This window comes from Engystomops pustulosus, chromosome 1, assembly GCF_040894005.1.
Source record: "Engystomops pustulosus chromosome 1, aEngPut4.maternal, whole genome shotgun sequence".
Classification (NCBI taxonomy): Eukaryota; Metazoa; Chordata; class Amphibia; order Anura; family Leptodactylidae; genus Engystomops; species Engystomops pustulosus.
Window position 1 is genome coordinate 69404521 of NC_092411.1, and position 23539 is coordinate 69428059.

The window sequence follows — 23539 nt, forward strand, 5'->3', positions numbered from 1 at the left end:
GGGCCTTAGGGTGATGTTTTTAGGCCGTTTACAGATCGTAAAAAACGCATGCGTTTTTGTCCGTTTTTAATTGCGCAAATTCAGAAAACCGGACAAAAATGCATGCGTTTTTAAAAACGGATGCATTTTTAACAATCTGAAAAAATAACTAAAAACGGCCCTAAAACGGCCTAAAAACGCCATGTGTGGTATCACCCTTAGACTTCTCACAACAATATCCTCTTTGCTGAAACTTATCAGTACACATTAGACACATCCAAGTAAAGTTATATACATGGTGATTTCTGTCTATCCAGAAAGCACAGTCCATATAGCAAAGTAGAGCCATCACAGCAGACTGGATGCTGATAGCTCCTCTGTCTATTCCCTTGTAGATGGCTGACCTACCAGCAGGAGGAGCTCTTCCCTTAGTCGTGACTCTCCTCTCCGCTGTCCTGACTCGTGAATCACATCTCGCGAGATTTTTTTTTCAGTTGGACGTGATTTCACTTTTGGACAGGAGTTAGAGCGATAAAAGTTATCAGGTCAGAGTAATATATTCATTATGGAGGTGTAGTGCTGTTCACACTGTGCGTACTTGCTTTATGTGAAGTGCACCTGCCGCATGCGTTAGTGCACTTTAACTTCCTGTGTCTTATGTAGCAGGGGTGGTGTTTAGCACAGATCTGTGGCAGAGATAGTACATATAGATGCATCTTATATAAAGTGATATGGGTTGTAATGATATATTAAAATGTAGAAGCTCAGTAACCAGTCATATGTAATTCTCAGTTGTGTTTTATTTGACAGCGTTGTATCCTTGTAATGATCGGGAAGCCCAGTCTTCATGAATGCCTCAGATTCCTCCCCGAAGGTACATGATGGGAATATAATCTATAATGTCACATATATCATTGCAGCCTGTTACTCGTACTTCCGTCCATTGTTGTAGTATGCAGGTTAAGCAAGCGTTCTGCTGCTCCATTCACTTGTATAGGAGTGTCAGAAATTGCTGAGCCCAGCCCTCTGATATCTCTGGCACTCACAGACAGTGAGGAGGGTATTTATCATGCGTTTTGCGGCCACATCCCCATGTGTTCTGTCGGTTGTATCAGGCCTATGCCTCTTGATGCATCTGTCCTGGCAGCCACCGGGACCTGACGTAGTGTTATGTAAAAACTTTTGTTAGCAAGTTTTTGAAAAGTCCGCAGTCAGGGAATGGGAACACCCCGTGCGACCGTGCCCCTGTACACACATATGGCGTGGAGGCGGGCATTCGCATAACAATTGCAAATTCTAGTATTGCCCAAGAATTTTCAACTATTTTAGTGCTTCTAGGCCAGAGAACTGGTGCAGAAGCCAGATAAATTCCCCCTGATTGTGAGGGCTGGATATATTCCGGAAATGTTCTTAGTTAATTATTGATGCTACAATACTTTTGAATGGAATGATAATGGAGCCCCATTCTCTGGATTGGTGGGGGTCCCAGCTGTCAGGCCCTTGACGATCAGCTAATTTGAAAAAGTGTAAAATTGTTATAGGGAACTTGTCAGCAGAAGTGAACCTAATAATCTATTACCAGGATATTGTTAAGATGATTAAAGGACATCTACCACCATGATGAAGAATTGTAAACCAAGCACACTGATATACTGGTGTTTGCCTCATCTGGCAGGATCTACTCTTCTTTTAACTTCTTATGCTCTGGTTTTTATGAAAAAAAAAGTCTTTAAAAGTATGCAAATTAGCCTGAGCGGCTCTAGGCTGCATAGCTGTTAGTTGAGCCCAGAGCCCCTCAGGGTCATTTGCATAACATTTAAAGGGAACTCATCACCACATTTTTCACAAATAAAGGTAGTGACAGGTTCCCATAGAGCCCTAGTAACTAACTGACACCTTTATTTTAGCTAAAAATTGTTCCCCTGAAAACGCATGCATTTTTAAACGGACTGAAAACGCAAACTTTAAAAACCCCATTTGTGGCATGCTTTTTAATCATAGTTTTTAATGAAGTATTTCTTTCGGGTTGGTTAATTTAAATGGCAGGTTCTCTTTAAGTTAGCACTATGTCTGTATCGTTGTGACCACCCTGTTCGATAAACTGTAGGTATCTGTAATGTCCACAGACCACTGTGTGTTCTCTTATATTTTTGTTTTACACTTTTTTTTATGTGTCTTCCCTGTTTCAAGTTTGTTTGTACAGATCTTGAAAATGTTACCATCCAGAAGCAAAGGAAAGAACTGCAGTTATTGATCAGTGAGCTCAAAGATAGAGACAAGGAACTGAATGACATGGTGTCTGTGCATCAGAGGCAGCTGCTCGCTTGGGAGAATGACAGACAGTGTGTTCTCAGACTGGAACAGAAGTGTGCCAGGCTAGAAAGTACGGCTCCTGTTTTATACCAATATCTGTTTATGTGCTCTAAGTGAAATGTGTTGATCAATTTACCCCAGTTTTTTTTTTTAAATGTAAAAAAAAAAAAAAAGAAATTCTTTGCAAAAGCCTTTAATACAATTTCCTGCAATTCACTTCACTAGGTAGGTCTTAGAAGAATGGCGTGGGCTGACAGTTCTAATAAACCGTGCGCTAAAATCTAGTATGACAGCTAATGCAAGTTTACTTTTAGTCACATTTCCTTCTAAAGGATCAATCAAATTATTAGGGTAAATCCTCTGGTTGTTTCCCATTCATTTATCCCTGTGGTAAAATCTGCTGTGTGAACTGACCCATAAATTTGGTGGACCACTCTTCAGCCTAAGGCCTCATGCACACAAATATAGTTTGCGGACATGTTCTAGCACAGTGATGGTGAACCTTTTAGAGGCTAAGTGCCCAAACTACAACCAAAATCCACTTATTTACCATGAAGTGCCAACATGGCATTTCAAGCAGTAACTTATTGCTACCTGTTCTTTAACATCATTCAATTGTATTGGCTTCCTAAGGCAACCAATACAGTTGAAAGAAGGTGGGCAAATAAGTTCAGACCATCATTGTAGCTTCTCTCCAGGAAGAATGGTGGGTTCAGCAGGATGACCTCCAAAGTCAATGCAGTTCTTTCAACACCTTCTCACTTTTCCCGCAGTTTCAAACACCCAATGAATTGTCGCTTTAAAATAGCACTGAGGGCAGCATCTCTTAAGTTGCTTGGGACTGCAGGAAGATTTGGTGAATTTGGTCCTGTTTGGTGAAATTGGGACGATGGCCTGAGTGCCCACAGAAAGGGCTCTGAGTGCCACCTCTGGCACCCATGCCATAGGTTCGCCACCACTGTTCTGGCAGTTGTTTCAACAGGTAGTGAGGAGTCCTTTTCTCTTGTCATCATGTGAGCAGACCTGAAATACTGATGATTCAAGGGCAACAAGCAAACACACAAATGCATGAAGACTGGTTTATCATTCTGTTCAGTCTCTGCCCTCTGTAAATAACAAAAAAGTACAGGACTGCCGTCAGGATCGATTTCTAATGAAAATTATCTTGTCCATATCAAACAGGCTTCGAATGTGTATAACATCATGTCACGTTTTTTTCCCCATCTGTGATTAGAAAAATCTCCAAGTGTAAAAAATGAGCATCTTCCTGAGTAGGAGACAGATCTCTGGACCTGGAGCATTTCTGCAGCAACATTTCTATTGTATTGAGCTATAGAAGTTGTGAAATGTATTACTCCATTTGTAAAACGTGTATATTAAAGGGCATCTATCACCAGGATGAAAGACTTTATGCAAATGAGCCTGAGGGGCTCCAGACTTCATAAACACCTATGGAGCCTGGAGCCCCTCAGGCTCATTTGCATACAGTCCTTCAGTCTGGTGGTAGATGCCCTTTAATAGATGTAGTGCATTACACAATGACATTCAGTTTACGACTCCTGCCTACAGGACTCCTACTTACAGGACTCCTGTGAAAATTTTTTTGTCATTTTATGCAAGTCTATCTTAATATATTGCTATATTTCTTACTTTAGCTGAACTTCAGAAAAGGAATGAAATAATCAGATCAGTAACTAAAAGAATAAAATTACTGGAAGCACAACAGCAGGATCGGAAGACCACGTTACAGAATACCCAGTTGCAACTTCAAGAAGTGTGTCTCAGAGCCTCAGAAGCAAGTAACCATTGTCAAGATTTGGAGGTAGAGCATTGTAATAGACCTTCACTTCTATGGGAGATACAGAAACAAAAAGTGCAGTGAGCTCATGAGTTTCTGTAATCTTGACCACTTTTCTGATTCGGGTAGCGGTCATAAAAACCTAGAGAAATAGTTTTAGATGGGTATTTATGGTCGAACACAGAAAATGTTAGCAATATCCTATGGGTATGGCTAATATGTCTGTGATGAGAATACACCTTCAATTTTTTGTAAGTAGAGGCTCATGTGCAGTAGAGACATGTAACCACGTACAAAGACCCTGTGAGGTGACACTTGAAAACCCTTGGTGCCCATATTACTCTGTGTTGCGCCTCTAGGATAATATAAGGAACATGTCATTTTCCATTATGGACACAAAGCATGAGTATAGAGGACTCATAATTGTTTAGTAGTGAGTCGGGCTACCTGCACATAACTGTGTGTTGTTCCCCATAGTCCATATTCGTGGTCTGTGTGTAATCACTTTCTGAGCTGTATGTCTGCAAATATGGTCACAATGTCATTCATATGTCATCCATTCTTGCGGAAGTCACAAGTTTGTCCCAACCTGTTGAAGGGTCACATGATTGTGATAAAGAGCACTTATCTGCAAATATGGACTGCATATGGATGACACATGTGGCATCAGTATTACAAACACAGGCAACAATTTTACCTGCTCTATGTTTTCTACAGCCTTTTAATTTTTATTTATGGCCTCCTTTCTTCTAAAATCAACTTTTATAATTATTCGAATGAGCTAGAAGGGCCTCGGGGAGAGTTAACAGAGCCTCCCCATGCTGTAGCTTCACAAGCCATTACACTGTGCAAGGATTACCTCCCTCCTTTCCGATGTGTTCTGAAACCTCCTTGGCTACAGTGAGATTACATCAGGCAGAGGGAGGGGGAAAGTGTTGAAAGAGCGGGGGAGTGGGGGAGGGGGGGAGGGGGGAATTAGAAAGTATAACAGCCTAGCATAAATTTTAAAGTTGATTTTAAAGGAAGGAGACCATGGATAACACATAAGAAAATTACCAGAGTCAAGGTGCCTGGATCTATGAGTAAGTGCCCCTAGTTTATCTTTGCTTGCATGTAATGATAGATTTCCTTTAAAAGCCTTGTCCCGTACTCCCTTTCAGGAAAAAAATCAAAGTTTGAATGATTCTGTTCTGGATCTATCTGCCCAGGTTGGCCAGTTAAAGGCTCGAGAACAGGAGCTTTCCACTTTACTGAGGCTCAAGGTAAGTTTTTTGTTTTGTAAGTGTTTTTTCCATCTATAAGCTTCAGTTGTTGATTATGAGAATATTGATTTTATTGGAAAAAAGAATTCCAATTACCATCCAAACACTACTCAGACCATGAGAGCCTTGTGTAACTAGACCAGTGTTCACATTAAGAAAAAAAAGACAGAGCTTTTATATTGTAAAAAAGGAATTCCAAAACATCATAGTGGTCAGTAGTAGAGTAAAAGTGAGGACATGGAATATACATGGTATGAAGTATTCCAACATACATCTTCATTAACACTTGCATAAGTCAAAAGGGGCTGCAACTCATCTTTGTTATTTCTGTTACAATAGAAGCCTCTACACCAGAGGTAGGGAACCTATGGCTCGGGAGCCAGATATGGCTCTTCTGCTGGCTGCATCTGGCTCTCAGACAGATCTTTAATAAATAGTGATGGCTGCTGTGTGTCTCTTAGACTGATCACTGGACACAGGCAGTGATTTCACCGCTGCCTGCTTCCTTTGTACGACCCAGGCGCCATCTTCTAAGCCTGGGTCAAAGAGAAGAGTGTGGGAGCGATGAGGAGCAGGCTGCAGGGAGCGGTAGTAAGTGAATATTCTTTTTTTTTTTTTTTTGCTGTGACTACCTATCTACTAGGGGGCATGTGCTGTGGCTACCTATCTACTGGGGGAATGTGCTGTGGCTACCTATCAACCTGGAGTATGTGCTGGGGTTACTTACCTACTGGGAGTATGTGCTGTGGCTACCTTTCTACTGGGAGTATGTGCTGTGGCTACCTATCTAACGGGAGTATGTGCTGCGGATACCTATATACTGGGGGGCATGTGCTGTGGCTACATATATACTGGAGGGCATGTGCTGTGGCTACCTATCTACTGGGGGAATGTGCTGTGGCTAACTATCAACCTGGAGTATGTGCTGGGGCTACCTTTCTACTGGGAGTATGTGCTGTGGCTACCTTTCTACAGGGAGTATGTGCTGTGGCTACCTATCTAACGGGAGTATGTGCTGCAGATACCTATATACTGGGGGCATGTGCTGTTGCTCCCTATATACTGTGGACATGTGCTATGGCTACCTATCTGCACACACGCTGGTAACCGGGACGGGAGACAGCAAGTGGTGAGTTGAGTGAGCTTGGAAAGGGGCACCGCCACAGAGAGGGGCACAGGTGTGCCTGGGATCCAAGACCTAGATTGCAGGGGCACCTGTGACACTGGGACTACCTATCTACTGGGGGGCATGTGCACATGGTATGGCTCTTCCGGAATAACATTTTAAAATATATGGCGTTCATGGCCCTCTCGGCCAAAAAGGTTCCTGACCCCTGCTCTACACTAATGTATACAGAACCTTAGTGTTCCATATTTGTTTTTCTTTCCTGACACAAGAAAAATAAAACTGTACTGGAATAAGTGACATCCCATTAGAGCACATACATTTTGTAATTAAAAATTTAACTAATTTATTGTTTAACTTTGTTATCCAAGCCAAATAATGTGCTTTATTATCTCAGGACAAAGACATATTAGAAGCAACCAATCACATTACAGATTTTACGTCTCGATTTAAAGACCTGGAAGCTGTGCTGCGGGAGACAAGATATAAGGAAACCTCAGCTGTGAAGGAAATGCAAGGCCTGAAGCCCAGAATGAAAGGCTTGAAGATTGAACTTGATAAGCTAAAAGGTAGGAGAATGGCACAACATTGATCAAATCTTCTGATATCAGCACAATCTCTGTTTGTTACTGATGTGTAAATTGTGCTGTGATATTTCTATCCCAGGGGTCCAGAAAAGTATGTTTCTGTAATAAGTTCTTAAAAATAAGTGTTTGGTTTGCTTTACTGTGTTATATATACCGTATGAGGTGCGCCTTATATATGAACAGACAAATGGATGGTGGTGTTTAACAAGAGCTCTAGGCCACGCCAGCAATATCGAGCCGTGGCCATGAGCCTGCAGGGCCGGCAGTACCACCAGCGAGGGACTCTGCAGTGATGGGAGGAGGCAAATCAAAGGAGGGCAGCGGACTCTACTTACTTGGGTCCCCGCCACCGGAGACGGCCCCTTCACAGCAAATCTCCAGCGGGACCTGGAGACCATGCACAGTACAAACCACAGGCGCCATAGTGTGGGCCACGTGGCCTCCTCATCGGCCGCCTGCACGGACCCCCTTCTAACCCAAGCAGCCACCAAGAAACTGCCTGCTCCTTATAATCCGGTGCCTCTTAAATATGAACCCGACATCTTAGTAGGCTTTATTGATAATGCGCCTTATGATCAGTTGCGCCTTAAAATCTTGTGCACCTTATAGTCCGAAAAACATGGTAATTTATTATGACTCCATTAAGAAGCAAAATGATTCTTAAGTAAAATGATATCCATGACCTATACAGAGGAATGAATAGAGGTCTAGTCCACTAATTTATCAATCTGTGTACAACACAAATCGGTGATAGATTTGGGGGCAAAATGGTTTGTCCATTTTTGTGTTGTAAACTAAGCCAATATAGAGATTTTATGTCTAACTTAAGATACATTGATAAATCGGGTAATTATTAAGACTAATCTAACTAAATCTGTCGCTCTGTAATCTCTTAAAATATAACCTGACTGTGCACTATTGTACAACTGTGTTGTCTTGATCACCATAATCTCTAATTTTCCTTCAGCGCTTCTCTCTTCTCTCTGTATAATAGCGCTGGTAGTGAAGGGTCCATGTGTTCTGACCGTGAGTGTGGACAGAGCACGTGGACCCATCTCTGCTCACATTGCTACACAGGAACCCCCCTGAGAGAAAAGAGCTGTGGCTTTTATATATACTGCCCTGCATTTCATAAGTTGGGGGAGGCCGCTGGGCATTTCATAAGTTGGGGGAGGCCGCTGGGCATTTCGTAAGCAGACACTTGATGATTCCTCTAGTGATGTGTGAAATGCTATGTGCTCACAATGTGCTTAGATTATCATGGTACAGAGTTTAGCTACACTATAATTTAGGTTCTGAAAATTCACTAGTATCTGGCACATCAAAAAAGAAAGATGAGACAGATCAGAGATGATGAGATCCATGAGATGGATTTAACACACAATGACACACTTCAGTTCTGCTATAACTGCTATAAAACACACAGCCAACTCTTTCCCCTAAAATCTAAAAAAAATTCCAAAAATCTAATCTTGCCTGTAGCTTGTAGATTAAGTCTCCTCACACTGCTGCTTGTGGGAAGTGTGTATGAGTGAGCTTGTCTTGGAATGCAGGGGGAAGGGCTGGAGGCAGAGACAGACTATAGCGAGCAGAAGAAGGAGAAGATTTTCATGAGAAGAATCTGCCATGTCCGACCCTAAGCCAGAAAGCCTACGGTCAGATCCCAGGGAAACCTAAATTGTATATACCAGGAATGATAGAGGTCTGAATGATAGGTTGGAATTATATCTGTGAAATGCTGTATGTTTGTTAATAATAGTGAATTAGAGAATGAGTTATTTTGTTATCCTAGGGTGGGAAGTGCGTTGGACACAGCCTGCCCCCCAACTTATCAAATGGCCAGCGGGCTATCCCCAACTTATCAAATGCCCAGCGGCCTCCCCCAACTTGCGAAATGCCCAGCGGCCTCCCCCAACTTGCGAAATGCCCAGCGGCCTCCGCCAACTTGCGAAATGCCCAGCGGCCTCCGCCAACTTGCGAAATGCCCAGCGGCCTCCGCCAACTTGCGAAATGCCCAGCGGCCTCCGCCAACTTGCGAAATGCCCAGCGGCCTCCCCCAACTTGCGAAATGCCCAGCGGCCTCCCCCAACTTGCGAAATGCCCAGCGGCCTCCCCCAACTTGCGAAATGCCCAGCGGCCTCCCCCAACTTGCGAAATGCCCAGCGGCCTCCCCCAACTTGCGAAATGCCCAGCGGCCTCCCCCAACTTGCGAAATGCCCAGCGGCCTCCCCCAACTTGCGAAATGCCCAGCGGCCTCCCCCAACTTGCGAAATGCCCAGCGGCCTCCCCCAACTTGCGAAATGCCCAGCGGCCTCCCCCAACTTGCGAAATGCCCAGCGGCCTCCCCCAACTTGCGAAATGCCCAGCGGCCTCCCCCAACTTGCGAAATGCCCAGCGGCCTCCCCCAACTTGCGAAATGCCCAGCGGCCTCCCCCAACTTGCGAAATGCCCAGCGGCCTCCCCCAACTTGCGAAATGCCCAGCGGCCTCCCCCAACTTGCGAAATGCCCAGCGGCCTCCCCCAACTTGCGAAATGCCCAGCGGCCTCCCCCAACTTGCGAAATGCCCAGCGGCCTCCCCCAACTTGCGAAATGCCCAGCGGCCTCCCCCAACTTGCGAAATGCCCAGCGGCCTCCCCCAACTTGCGAAATGCCCAGCGGCCTCCCCCAACTTGCGAAATGCCCAGCGGCCTCCCCCAACTTGCGAAATGCCCAGCGGCCTCCCCCAACTTGCGAAATGCCCAGCGGCCTCCCCCAACTTGCGAAATGCCCAGCGGCCTCCCCCAACTTGCGAAATGCCCAGCGGCCTCCCCCAACTTGCGAAATGCCCAGCGGCCTCCCCCAACTTGCGAAATGCCCAGCGGCCTCCCCCAACTTGCGAAATGCCCAGCGGCCTCCCCCAACTTGCGAAATGCCCAGCGGCCTCCCCCAACTTGCGAAATGCCCAGCGGCCTCCCCCAACTTGCGAAATGCCCAGCGGCCTCCCCCAACTTGCGAAATGCCCAGCGGCCTCCCCCAACTTGCGAAATGCCCAGCGGCCTCCCCCAACTTGCGAAATGCCCAGCGGCCTCCCCCAACTTGCGAAATGCCCAGCGGCCTCCCCCAACTTGCGAAATGCCCAGCGGCCTCCCCCAACTTGCGAAATGCCCAGCGGCCTCCCCCAACTTGCGAAATGCCCAGCGGCCTCCCCCAACTTGCGAAATGCCCAGCGGCCTCCCCCAACTTGCGAAATGCCCAGCGGCCTCCCCCAACTTGCGAAATGCCCAGCGGCCTCCCCCAACTTGCGAAATGCCCAGCGGCCTCCCCCAACTTGCGAAATGCCCAGCGGCCTCCCCCAACTTGCGAAATGCCCAGCGGCCTCCCCCAACTTGCGAAATGCCCAGCGGCCTCCCCCAACTTGCGAAATGCCCAGCGGCCTCCCCCAACTTGCGAAATGCCCAGCGGCCTCCCCCAACTTGCGAAATGCCCAGCGGCCTCCCCCAACTTGCGAAATGCCCAGCGGCCTCCCCCAACTTGCGAAATGCCCAGCGGCCTCCCCCAACTTGCGAAATGCCCAGCGGCCTCCCCCAACTTGCGAAATGCCCAGCGGCCTCCCCCAACTTGCGAAATGCCCAGCGGCCTCCCCCAACTTGCGAAATGCCCAGCGGCCTCCCCCAACTTGCGAAATGCCCAGCGGCCTCCCCCAACTTGCGAAATGCCCAGCGGCCTCCCCCAACTTGCGAAATGCCCAGCGGCCTCCCCCAACTTGCGAAATGCCCAGCGGCCTCCCCCAACTTGCGAAATGCCCAGCGGCCTCCCCCAACTTGCGAAATGCCCAGCGGCCTCCCCCAACTTGCGAAATGCCCAGCGGCCTCCCCCAACTTGCGAAATGCCCAGCGGCCTCCCCCAACTTGCGAAATGCCCAGCGGCCTCCCCCAACTTGCGAAATGCCCAGCGGCCTCCCCCAACTTATGAAATGCAGGGCAGTGTGTCCCTGGCCACACTCTGGAAATTTACACTGACCTTTACTGAGTTATAGAAGCTACAACCGCAATAAAACTGAGCAAAATTGTAAATTAAGGGGATAAAAAATCTTTATTGTGTAAAAATCACAAGGGGGTTAAAATTTGAGAATTAAGTCAAATACCCTGGTACCTTCCTTTTATCATACTAGTTATGATTGTTTCCGAAGTCTACATGAGCAAAACATTTCTGTCTTTTGTATTCAGTTAGGATTATTGGCTCAGAAGAATAAAGCTTAAAGTGTTATTAAAGAGGGTCTGATTCAAACACATTGGTCCCCGATATATTATGCCTTGTCGGCCAGTTTTCTTCAGTACAAGGCATTAAAAACTTGTAAATCTAAGCGCATGGCACAGATTTTGCTACTTTTTGCCCCTCGTGCACCCTGTGCAAAAATAGGTTCACAGGTGGGTTGCAAGGGCAGGGATAGCTTGGCCAGTCAAATTTACTATAACCTGCACCAAAAATACTGGCATAAGTTATAGCTGAAATCTACACCATGTTGCAAATATAGTAGATTTCAATTCTGAAGTACAAGTGCTGCTCTGGGATTACTAAGAGGTCGGAATGATTCATATCACAGGAAGTATTATCTCTTTTTGCACACCTTTGGAGGAGTCTTACTCTCTCAGCTGATGTTAGGAGAAAGATTGGATTCATTGTGCCTGGTTATTTTATTCTCGAAGGTGACAATCCAACCTCAGAGGTATCCAACATCACATAATTTGCAATGAATATACACATATGGATTGCATTTGTATTTAGTTTATGATGATTACCTTTGTCTCGCAACTATAAAAATGATTGATTGTTTTGTCATCCATGTGTCAGTTTTACTATGGCGTCTAATTCTTCAGTTCTGTGATTTCCATTGTTTTAGATGATGTCAGCCAGAAGACTGTGGAAAACAACCAGCAAAGGGAAGAGATCATTCGCTTAAAACAGGAAAGTGCATACCTGCAGGCTGAGCTGGTATTTGCTGGTGAGTAATACTTAACCCCTTAAGGACGGAGGGTTTTCCGGCTCATTTCTCGCTTTCCAACTTCAAAAATCCATAACTTTTTAATTTTTCCGTGTACAGACCTGTGTGAGGGCTTATTTTGTGCGTAACAAATTTTACTTTCCCGTAATGTTATTTATTTTAACATGCCGTGTACTGTGAAGCTGAAAAAAAATTCCAAATGTGGAAAAATTGAAAAAAAACCGCACGTGCGTCACGTTCTTGTGGGCTCAGTTTTTACGACTTTCACTCTTCGCTCCAAATAATACACCTACTTTATTCTTTGGTTCGGTGCGATCGCGGTGATACCAAATTTATACAGGTTTTATTGTGTTTTAATACATTTTCAAAAATTAAACGAATGTGTACAAAAAAGAAAAAAAATTTTTTGCCATCTTCTGACGCTAATAACTTTTTCATACTTTGGCGCACAGAGATGTGTGAGGGGTCATTTTTTGCGAAATGAGGCGACGTTTTCATTGCTACCATTTTGAGGTCTGTGCGACATTTTGATCATTTTTTATTTCATTTTTTATGTTATGTAAAAAGGTGTAAAAGTCGCATTTCGGACATTTGGGCGCCATTTCCCGCCTCGGAGGTCACCGCCGGCCGTAACCGTTTTTATATTTTGATAGATCGGGCATTTTGGGACGCGGTGATACCTAATGTGTTTGTGATTTTTACTGTTTATTATGTTTTATATCCGTTCTAGGGAAAGGGGGGTGATTTGAACTTTTAATATTTTATTAATTTTTTTTATTTTTTAAACTTTTTTTTTAATTTTTTTTTTCACTATCTTTTAGACCATCTAGGGTACATTAACCCTAGATGGTCAGATCGTTCCTACCATATACTGCAATACTTCTGTATTGCAATATATGGCATTTTTGCAGCACATTCATTACAATGAGCCACTGGCTCATTGTAACGAATCTGCAGCTGCCAGATAGCCTCGTGTCAAAAGAAGACACGAGGCTACCATGGCAACCGATCGCCGCCCCCCGATGACGTTCGGGGGCGTGGCGATCGGAAAAAAGATGGCGGCGCCCACGCGCCGCCGTCTTTTAAACGCCGCTGGCGGCTTTGCCAGCGGCGTTGAAGGGGTTAATAGCCGCGATCGGTGCAAGCACCGACCGCGGTTATTAGCGGTGGGGGTTTTGTGCAATATGCAAAAACCCCCACCTTTGTATGAAGAGGACTCAGCCCGTGAGCCCTCTTCATACATCCCTTATACCTCTGCGCCGTAGAGCTACGGCGCAGAGCGTTAAGGGGTTAATTCTACCTATCCATAACCTGAGTAACCTGCATTGTGTTTACCCCATGTGTGATCTTTGCTACAGCTGAAAGAGAGAAACGTAAAGATCAACTCCTTCAGCTATCAAGATCAAAGCAAGACAGAGCAGACAGAGAACTGCAGAACCTGCGGCAGGTAAAGAATACTGGATATACTGTGTGAGTGTTTTTATTACATTATTCAGCCTTAGGCTACATTGACACGAACTTATGGGCGTATACACGTCCCCCATACATTGCAATGGCCTCACGGCACCGTATGGGAGCGGTACATTGCAGAACATATGCGGCACCGTACTGTTCTCTACCCCGTAGAAAGATAAGACATGTCCTATCTTTCAACGGAATACAGGGCCGGACTGTATGTTAGGCTATGGAGAGGGGCGGGGGTGAGCGGCGCTCTCCCCCTCCTCCTCTCCCCGGCACAGCCGTGTGTCCGCCGTGATACGGTACGGCGGGCAAAGGTAGTGTGAATATAACATAAAAGGGGTTTTCCCATGAACTAAAGTAAGGCCCTATCCCTAGTTTGAGACCCCCACAGATCGCGAAAACAAGGGACCCCCTCTCTGCTCCCTCTGACTAATGGAGCAGACGGCCACGCATGACCGTTCTGCTCCATTAATCTCTATGGAGCTGACGGAGATCGCCGAACATGCGCTGTCCTTTGCTAAGCTTGACACACTAGGATCACCTAGAAAAGAAAGTCAGCAAAAGCTTAGCGAAGGACAGCACCAGAATTAAGATGAAGAGGAGTCGGAATGAGTATCTTGAGCTGTTTTTTTTTAACTAGCTGATTTCCTTTAAAGTAAATGGCACACCTTATTGGTTTGCCACAGTGCCCTATATCAATTTTCTGTTTATTATTTAAAATCCATTACCTGTTCAAAAGATATGGCCCCAGGACGATAATGTGCACATTGCCTCATACAAGAGGGGGGTAACTTTTTTTTTTCTCTTGGGGTGAGTCTCTGCATGCTATACAATACAATGCACTAGGAGAGCATCACATGGTCAGCTACAGACTGTATCACATCTACCTGCTCCGCATCTGTGTTATAACCATTATTAATATAATCACCCTAGACCAGAGGTATACAATCAGAATGTTACTGTATGAAGCCTCTCTCAACAGCAGTAGCTATGATGAGTGGGTGTGATATAATTCAATAAATAATTAAATAAGGCTACTCAATACCTTGTTCATATTTGGGTTTAGGGGAATAATGAAAGGAGATAAAAATCCCTGGAATATCTCCTTAATTAGCCCTGTAGTTACAGTAGAGACAAATATTAATGTAACATATGCTACCAGACTAGTAAGCTTGCTGTATAATATATATTTGAAGATCCTGATAGTGACAAGTTTGCTCCTCATAACAGATTTACATGAAACAGCATCAAGACCTGCAGTTTCTTCACCTAAGTTTGGAGAATTCGGGTGAAAAAGCACATAAGCATGTGGACGTCAGGTAATGGTGGTCAGATCTCCCACACAAGTTAGTTAGATAGTAAATAAAAGCCATAATGCTGAATTATCAATTCGTTTAAGTGGCAAAAATATAATGGGATACAGTACAGCTAATATTTATGTAGTGATCAGTGCATGCGTTAGTGCATGATTTTGCACATCACTTCCTGAAATGTACCATTACCCATAGTTGCTGCAGATTCTAACATAATGGGGCAGATTTATCAAGTGTCTGAAAGTCAGAATATTTCCAGTTGCCCATGGCAACCAATCACAGTTCAGCTTTCATTTTACCACTGCTCATGAATATTTTAAAGGGGAGCTGTGATTGGTTGCCATGGGCAACTGGAAATATTCTGACTTTCAGACAGCTTGATAAATCTGCCCTAATGTGATGTGTCCACTTTCTACTTCTAGCTGTGGTCTATCAGATTTCAATTTGGATTCCTCTGAAAATGATGGAATACTAGCCAATCATCAAAGTCCTCCTTTATGTGTGGAAGACCTGCATATGCCCTTAATGCAGTCAACTCTTAAAAACTCAGAACCACTCAGATGCCAGGTAAATGCTGCATACTCACAAGCAAACTACACATTGATTCATAAATGAAATGCTTGTCTGTTACTGTTGTTTTTAGACACTTTTTTTCTTTTGGATGTTTGCTTTAACCCCCTCACGACATATAAGCACTACTTGCACATACCCCATGCAGATAGCACATGGATACACTTCATGACAGAGGCCAACATCAAAAGGCTATATCTTCTTAACTGTGGCACCCCCAAACATAGTTCAGATGCCATGTTAAAGAGGAGAATTTCCTTTAATATCATGTTGGATGGTTGCCACAGAACTGGAGATGTTCACTGTGAAGGTTGCAGTAAAAAAATGAGATTTTTATTTACAGCTCTCCATTCACGTTTGTAACTTTGACAGAGGATCTATCTAGTTCTGTGGCACCTAGAAACACAGTCCTTATCTGGTTCAGAAGATATAGCTGTTTGAATTTTGCCCCCCACCAGCAGGATGGAGAAGGAGCCGCAGGGAGAGTTTACAGACAGTTTGTACTCTACATCTATAGCTGAAACTGTAGATGTTTGGAAGGGCGACTGATGGACGCTGTACATTGATTTTTACATATTCTGGTAAAGGTTAACTTATCAAAAAACTTTAATAGGCACCGTGGTTGTTCCTGACATGATGGAAGGTTACTCCAGCAGTCAATCAACAGGACATAGCATGAACCAAAGCATGTTTGCCATGCCCCCTTCTGTGCAGCATGCAGAATTACTCTCATGTGAAATGGTGTTGGAAATATGTATGCTGCCCATAGTATAAAGCTGCCAGTGGCACTGCCAATGCATTGTATGTTTATCATTTGTATTTAAATCTGGTTTAAAGATGAAGTTTATTATCTTTCTTGTATTAGACACACATTAACTCTTTCAGTTATTTATTGTTAATTATTTACTATATAATTTGCTCAGAAGCCAGATTTCTGATATGGTTACATGAAATGAAACCTGTCAGGTATTTACTTGATACGGTTTTATCGTGTTTGAGTTAATGTGCTTTCCACTTTTTGTGTAAAGACAAAGGAAAGTCAAATATTGGCTTCATAAGGTCAGTCAGTTTCTTTTGTTGCTGACTTAAAAGCTGTGATAGTAGTTAATAGTCTGTTTTCACTTCATTTAGTTTAATCCACTGTGAATAGCTTCTAATACTAAATGTGACATCTCTTCTGTTTGAAGAGTGAAAATAGACAATTGCGTTGTGTGCAACCAGGGTTTCCGATGCCGGTCGTGTGCGTGTAGTTTGTCAAGAAAGAGACTGCCCTTTAGTTACAATGTTACTTCTACATTGCTATCTGATGATTACACCACCGTGAGTGTTAACCCTTCCTGCTTTCTCCCTAGCTGTAGTATGCTATGTGTAGTATTCATATATCAAGCTGAAAGGGAAGGGGTTAATCCTCACTGCCAGAGCTGTTTAAGCACACACATAGAGGCTAGATGTGATCTCAAGTAGCCTCCATAGACACACACTGAACAGGCTGGAACACAATATTAAAAATTATCTGAAACGATGGTTACACTTTAAGTCCTGCCTTCAAAAGTTAAATTTAACATTGGACATAATTGTACTGACAGATGGTCCAGAATGTAGCTAACATGTTCAAAATTATTGTTGGATAGTTGTTTTTCCGCATTTCCATGTACTAGGGACCACCTGGATATTCTTTGGCAAAAATGGTTACCAGTATCTGTTATTTTGATTGTAATGTAGTTCTGTCTATTTGTAATATGTTGACAGTATATAAATTAATAGGAACAAGAACACATTACTTTAGTGTGGGTAATACCAAAGATGTGCTAGGACAAACAATTGTATGAGACACTGTAGTACTAGAAAGCAGAACATGTATGTATGTGTCTTACTCGCCTCATGAAGTAAGCCAGACCTGGGGCTGAGTGATGCCTGGATGTAACGCTTGTGGTGCTTTATGAAGGACTATTGCTGACAACTGTTATTATATGTCACCCAGTGCTTTATAGACCTATATATCTTGCATGGGCTATGAAGAAATAACAAAAATAGTGCAAGTGACAAAATAAGTGATTTTTGGTAACATAATAAACTGTACCTACCACATATGTTTCATATGATAATGTTGTTACTCTGTATTCTCTTATGTTTTTTTGTATATGTATATGTTTTTTGTATATGTGCTATATAAATCAAGATTATTATTATTATATCGCAGTGACATAGAGCAGTGGCAAGTACTGTTATGCTATGCCACTAGTCCTTCTAGGCATCATTTGTTCTAATATGCCATTAATATGCATTTAAAAATAATTGTAAAACATAAATTGGTACTGAATGCCCAGAATACTAAACAACATTCCCTGTCCTTATTAACTGTTGCAGTTACTTTCCCCAACAACTAAGCTTCAGAGTCTGCTTGCAAAGTCACGTCAAATGCTTGCAGATCTTGAATTTGGCTCATTAGTTTCTGACTCTCATGGCAACTCCAGCATAATGGTATGTAATAGTGTATGATAAAATGTATATAATTGTATATCAATGGGACTGTTGAGAGACTGTTTTATTATTGAATATAACAAAACATAAAACAGATGTAAGTCTTGCTGGCTTTAGTATATTGATGGTTGGAAGCTATAAAAGCTTCAATGGGGTTATCTTATGACTGGGTTCATGTTAAAGCTTACTATATAGATAAATAGTGAGGAATCAAAGAAATTGAATCAGTGGTAGAAATTGATATTAAAAACAGAGTAACAATACAAAATCTAAGATTCATGTTTTCTTCCAGCATTCCACAGAGAGCTTCCTGTATCCTAATCCTCCGGAAAGCAGAGAAGATAAACAGGCGAAATTGCACAGTTTATGGTAACTATATCATTTCTAAAAGAGAATGGCTTATGCCAGTGATGGCTAACCTATGGCACTGGTGCCGGTGGTGGCACTTGGAGCCCTTTCTGTGGGCACTCAGGCCACCATCAGAGATGACTCCAGGTATATTCCTGCAGTCCCAGACAGCCCAGGACTTGCTGTGCACAGAGATATTTTAAAGTGACAGCGCTACATGGGACTATTTTCTGCTTTATTGGTGTCCTCAGGTGCTGGTATCAATGAAAACTGTGACAGAGAAGGGAGTATAAATCACAAATTACATTTCTGTGTTGGCACTTTGAGATAAATAAGCAGGTCTTTGTTGTAGTTTGGGCACTGGGTCTCTAAAAGGTTTGCCATCACTGGCTTATGCCATGTAGACATGATCGAATGATGATTCGATCAGGTTAGATTCCAAATTTATTTTAAATTGACATTTATCCAAATTTGGAGTTTTTGCCAACCCACACCACTTTTTACCTCAAACAACTTATTCCAGTTTTATTATTTGAATCCAGTTGTAATTATGAAGTGCAATGAAAACATTTTCTCATTTAGGTTCTATTCCACTCCCCCAGTGTTGCAGAAAAAACGTAGTAACTAGTTGCGGCAAATTTGTAACTTTTTAGTCAAAAAGTTTATAATCCACTCCAGACATCAACACCACTTGTGCCAAATTAAACCACATTTATCAAGCTCTACAAAGACTACCTAAAAAGCTCCAAAGACACTAAAAAGATGCCTACCTTTATGATAAATTTGCCCTTTAACCCCTTACCGACATGTGACGTAATAGTATGTCACATGTCGGGTCCCAGTACATGGAGAGGGCTCGCGGGCATATTGCAGCAAAGGCTTACCGGTAACACCCACGATCGGTGCCGGGACCAATCGCGGGTGTTTTACTGCTGAGAGGCACCTTTGCCGGCGGCTTCAAAAAGATGGATCGTCGCTCCCCGTGACGTCATCGGGGAGCGGCGATCCGTCGCCATGGTAGCTTCGGGTCTCACGAAGGTCCGAAGCTACTTCGGGTTAACCCATTCATTACAATGTGCTATCAGCACATTGTAATGTATGAGTAGTAAAATCCCCATATACTGCCATACTGTAGTATGGCAGTATATGATAGGATCATACAGACACCCTAGGGTTAAAGTACCCCAGGGAGTCTGAAAAATAATAGAAATAAAAAAATAAATAAAAATTAATGAAAAAAACGAAAAATTCAAATCACCCCCCTTTCCCTAGAACTGATATAAATAAACAGTAAAAATCATAAACATATTAGGTATCGCCGCGTCCGAAAATGCCCGATCTATCAAAATATGATAACGTTTTTTCACTGCGTTTAACCCCGTAACGGAAAATAGCGCCCAAATTCAAATATGGCACTTTTTTGCCATTTAAAAAAAAATAAAAAATTCTATAAAAAGTGATCAAAAGGTCGTACGGTCTTAAAAATGATAACATTGTAAACGTCATCAAAATCCGCAAAAAACGGCATCACCCACAGCTCCATACACCAAAGTATAAAAAAGTTATTAGCGCCAGAAGATGGCAAAATCCCCCCCCCCCCCCCAAAGAAAAAATTTTGTACAGGAGGTTTTAATTTTTTTATATGTATGAAAACATTATAAAACCTATACAAATTTGGTATCCCCTTGATCGTACCGACCCAAAGAATAAAGTAGACATGTCATTTGGGGCGCACAGTGAAATCCGTAAAATCCAAGCCCACAAGAATACGGCACAAATGCGTTTTTTTTTACCAATTTCACTTCATTTGGAATTTTTTTCCCGCTTCCCAGTACACGGCATGGAATATTAAATACCACTATTTTGAAGTGTAATTTGTTACGCAGAAAATAAGCCATCCCACAGCTCTGTACATGGAAAAATAAAAAAGTTACAGATTTTTGAATGTGGGGAGTGAAAAATGAAAACGCAAAAACGAAAAAGGGCTGCAGCGGGAAGGGGTTAAAGGACATCTATCACCAGATCAAGGATTGTAAACCAAGCACACTGACATACTGGTATGTGCCCCCTCTGGCAGGATCTGCTCTTTTTTTAGCTTCTGATGGCCTTGGTTTTCAAAAAATTATGCAAATGAGCCTGAGGGGCTTCAGGCTCCATAGGAGTTAATGGAGCCTGGAGCCCCTCAGGCTAATTTGCATAATTTTTATAGCCCTTTATTAAAAACAAGAGCATAACCAGCTAAAACAACAGCACTTTGGACCTTTGGTGACACTAGTCACATGGCACTCTCAATAGTTGAATATTGGTAAATAGTCCCAAAGTACTAGTTCCATACAGCAGCATGTCCTAGAAGTGAGACATGTCAATCAGGAACAAGGAGGCTGGGCAATGCAATTAAAATTGAATATGCAGGACATTAATATCATTGGACTCCCCTTAGGTGAATTGTATATAAGTTTAAAAACTGACTTTTTAACATTGTAGCCCTGGAAAGGAACAATTTGGGGTTAAGAACAATTTATAGACTGAATATTTGTTTGTTTTATAGACCCTGTTGACAGTGTTATCTGGATGTGGTAAATGTGGAAAGATTGACTTCCTCCAAGTGCTGAAGACTTCTGATGCCAAGACCAACATTACAGAATTTTTAACCGGAAAAGGACAGAGAAATAAGGATTAAATATATAGTTGTATTCACTGTTTTCTTTTTAAACATTTCATCTGGTTTTCAACAAAAAAATTGAGGAACATTACACATAAACCATATTTATTTATTATACTACAAATTATATACAAAATAGTTTTGAAATGTAATTAAACCATCTTAGTTTTAAGCAAATCTGGAAGGCTTTTGTTGTTATGTCTTGAAATTTCTTTTCGGAGGAGGTTTGTATTCATTTCATAGCTACAGAGTTTATTTAGGCTATGTACACAAAGTCCACATTGTTATGTAGCAAAAACCTCCAGTAAAAGCGCATTTAGTACTTGCACTAGTCTCTTGTGGAAATTGGACCTTTTTTTTCTTGTCCTATATATTTCTATGGTGTCCGTCACCATAAAAATGCCCTGTGTCCATATGTCCTGTGCATATATAATTATAAATTAAGTATGCCCCTACATTAGATGACTCTTTAAGTGACTGAAGTAATTAAAGGGAATCTGTCATCAGATATTGACCTAATAAAGCACTACCAGTATGTTGTCTAGAAGCTTTACACCTTCCACATAATGTTAATTTCATGGCCCAGCTGCAGCAACGTCTTTCCTCAGTGGGGGTGGAGAGAGATTAGAAAATAAATCTGTACTCACCTGTTCTGGTGCTCCCAGTGGCTTGCCCCACGCCTGTTAGGGCGCTGTCACACGTTGCGTTTGCAAACGCAGACGCAGACCAAACCGCGCCCACCGGGCGGTCCGCGGTCCAATCGCATCAGCGTTTTCAATAGAAACATAAAGAAACGCCGATGCGATTGGACCGCGGACCGCCCGGTGGGCGCGGTTTGGTCTGCGTCTGCGTACGCAACGTGTGACAGCGCCCTTAGAGCTGTGCCCCTGTTAGTTTAGTCGGGCAGGTTGGCATGCCTATCCGTCTCCTGTCCCAGCGCCTGATATAGCGCTGGCACAGGAGGCGGGTGCCAGGTCACCCGGAAATTAACAGAGAATTTACAGGGGAATGTCCTGATGGATCATGGTGCTGGACACCGAGAGCACCGGAGCAGGTGAGTACAGATTTATTTTTTTAAAGAGCTGGCCCCAGCCTGGCTAATAAAGTTTTATATTTACATTTAGACAACCCTTTAAGTCAAGCATACCTTTTTTTTCTGTTTGCACACGGAAGCATCTTCTCTTGAGTAAAAATCTTGTGATTTCTGCCAAAAAATGTTTTTAATGATGCAAATTAACCGTGCGCACCATTGTGCACGTCACACTGGGCGCTCCCTCTGCTTCTAATTATGCACACCTCCGGCGTGCTGTTGAATCTACCCACTCTCTCCAATTTCAAACTATTGTATCTTGCAGCCGGCTGCTTCACAGTGCTAGGGGTGACAAGTGTGCATGCGCGAGAGTTCCTGCGAGCCAGGTGATGTAATCGGCTCTCGGGAACTGTAGGGTGCGGTCACACGTCGCGTTTAACAACGCATTGCCATAGCTGGAGAGTGATTTGCCTAATTAAACAGCTGCTAACACCTGTGTTTACAAAACACAACCGTTAACGCATTGTTAACACATGTGTTAACATCACGATTAATACATGTGTTTGTTAACGCATTGTTAACATGTGTTATCGTCGCGGTTAACGCATGCGTTTTGTAAACACAAGTGTTAAGAGCTGTTTAATTAGGCAAATCACTCTCCAGCTATTCCAATGCGTTTTTAAACGCATGCGTTAAATGTGACGTGTGACCGCACCCGTAGAATGGAAGGCAGTGGGTAGATCAGACAGCATGCGGGAGGCATAATTAGAAGCAGATGGAGAGCCCGGTGTAACATGCACAGGATTGCCTGGGGCTAATTTGCATAATCTAAAAAACAATTTGTGGCAAAAATTACAAGGTTTTTTGGCTAATCAAGATAAGATCCTGTTTCGGTGTAAAAAGAGTGACAAGGCGGCATGCTTGGTTTAAATAGTGGTTTTCAAAGTAGTTGGGGACTGCCTATACTTGATCCCCTACTATCTCTGGAAAAGGGATAGAACATGGCTACAAGGAAATATATCCTCTGCATCAGGGATACTATTACAGTTGTGGACAGCAGCATAACACTATCAGGTGAGTGGAAAATTGCACACCGAGTATATTACACCTAGGAATATGCCGTCCAGTTCTGGGCACCAGTCCATAAAAAGGATGGAGCTAGAGTGGGTACAAAGAGCCACAAAAATTTAACAGGGTCTCAGTTATGAGGAAAGATTAAAACAGCTAGATTTATTTAGTCTCGAAAAGAGACAACTAAGAGGGGACATGATTAATTTATATAAATATATGAATTCTCCTTTGAAAAAAAATACGGTGGAAAGTTGTTCTAGGTTAAATGAGATAAAAAGACAAGAGGGCACTGTCTCCATCTGGAGAAAACAAGGTTTAAAGGAAACCTACCACTTAGGTCGCGGTCACACGATCCGCTAGGCGTCTGTTCATAACGACGCTAGCGCACAGGGGGCGGTCCTCGGCTCGAACGGATATGCGTTAACAGGGAAACGCATGCGATCGGCTTATCAATCGCATGCGTTTCCCTGTTAACGCATGTGCGGTCGGGCCGAGGACCTCCCCCTGTGCGCTAGCGACGCGTTATGAACGGAGGCCTAGCGGATCGTGTGACCGC

The 23539-nt window shown here is 43.2% G+C and overlaps 1 protein-coding gene across 3 annotated transcripts; it reads left to right on the forward strand.

Annotated features, from left to right (window-relative positions):
* The first annotated feature begins 377 nt into the window (after positions 1-377).
* On the forward strand, positions 378-21257 carry CCDC62 (coiled-coil domain containing 62). Of its 3 annotated transcripts, none has more exons than XM_072144063.1 (13): positions 378-524; positions 790-853; positions 2170-2362; positions 3948-4114; positions 5251-5352; positions 6876-7047; positions 11946-12047; positions 13406-13494; positions 14739-14827; positions 15244-15388; positions 17759-17872; positions 18165-18241; positions 20769-21256. In XM_072144063.1, coding segments are annotated over exons 2-13 (1278 nt in total). In that variant the 5' UTR covers positions 378-524; positions 790-826; the 3' UTR covers positions 20770-21256. The 3 variants fall into 3 exon arrangements, 2 of the variants coding, with proteins under 2 accessions (XP_072000164.1, XP_072000173.1); XM_072144072.1 differs by lacking the exon at positions 378-524 and adding an exon at positions 531-569 and having other exon boundaries at positions 20769-21257; XR_011854382.1 differs by lacking the exons at positions 18165-18241; positions 20769-21256 and adding an exon at positions 16579-16711 and having other exon boundaries at positions 17759-17823.
* Positions 21258-23539: the final 2282 nt, after the last annotated feature.

Coding starts and splice junctions, on each gene's coding strand:
- CCDC62 (XM_072144063.1), top strand. CDS start 827: ATGAATGCCTCAGATTCCTCCCCGAAG. Junction 5,353..6,875: donor CCACTTTACTGAGGCTCAAG/GTAAGTTTTTTG, acceptor TTATTATCTCAG/GACAAAGACATATTAGAAGC. Junction 17,873..18,164: donor ATGGCAACTCCAGCATAATG/GTATGTAATAGT, acceptor GTTTTCTTCCAG/CATTCCACAGAGAGCTTCCT.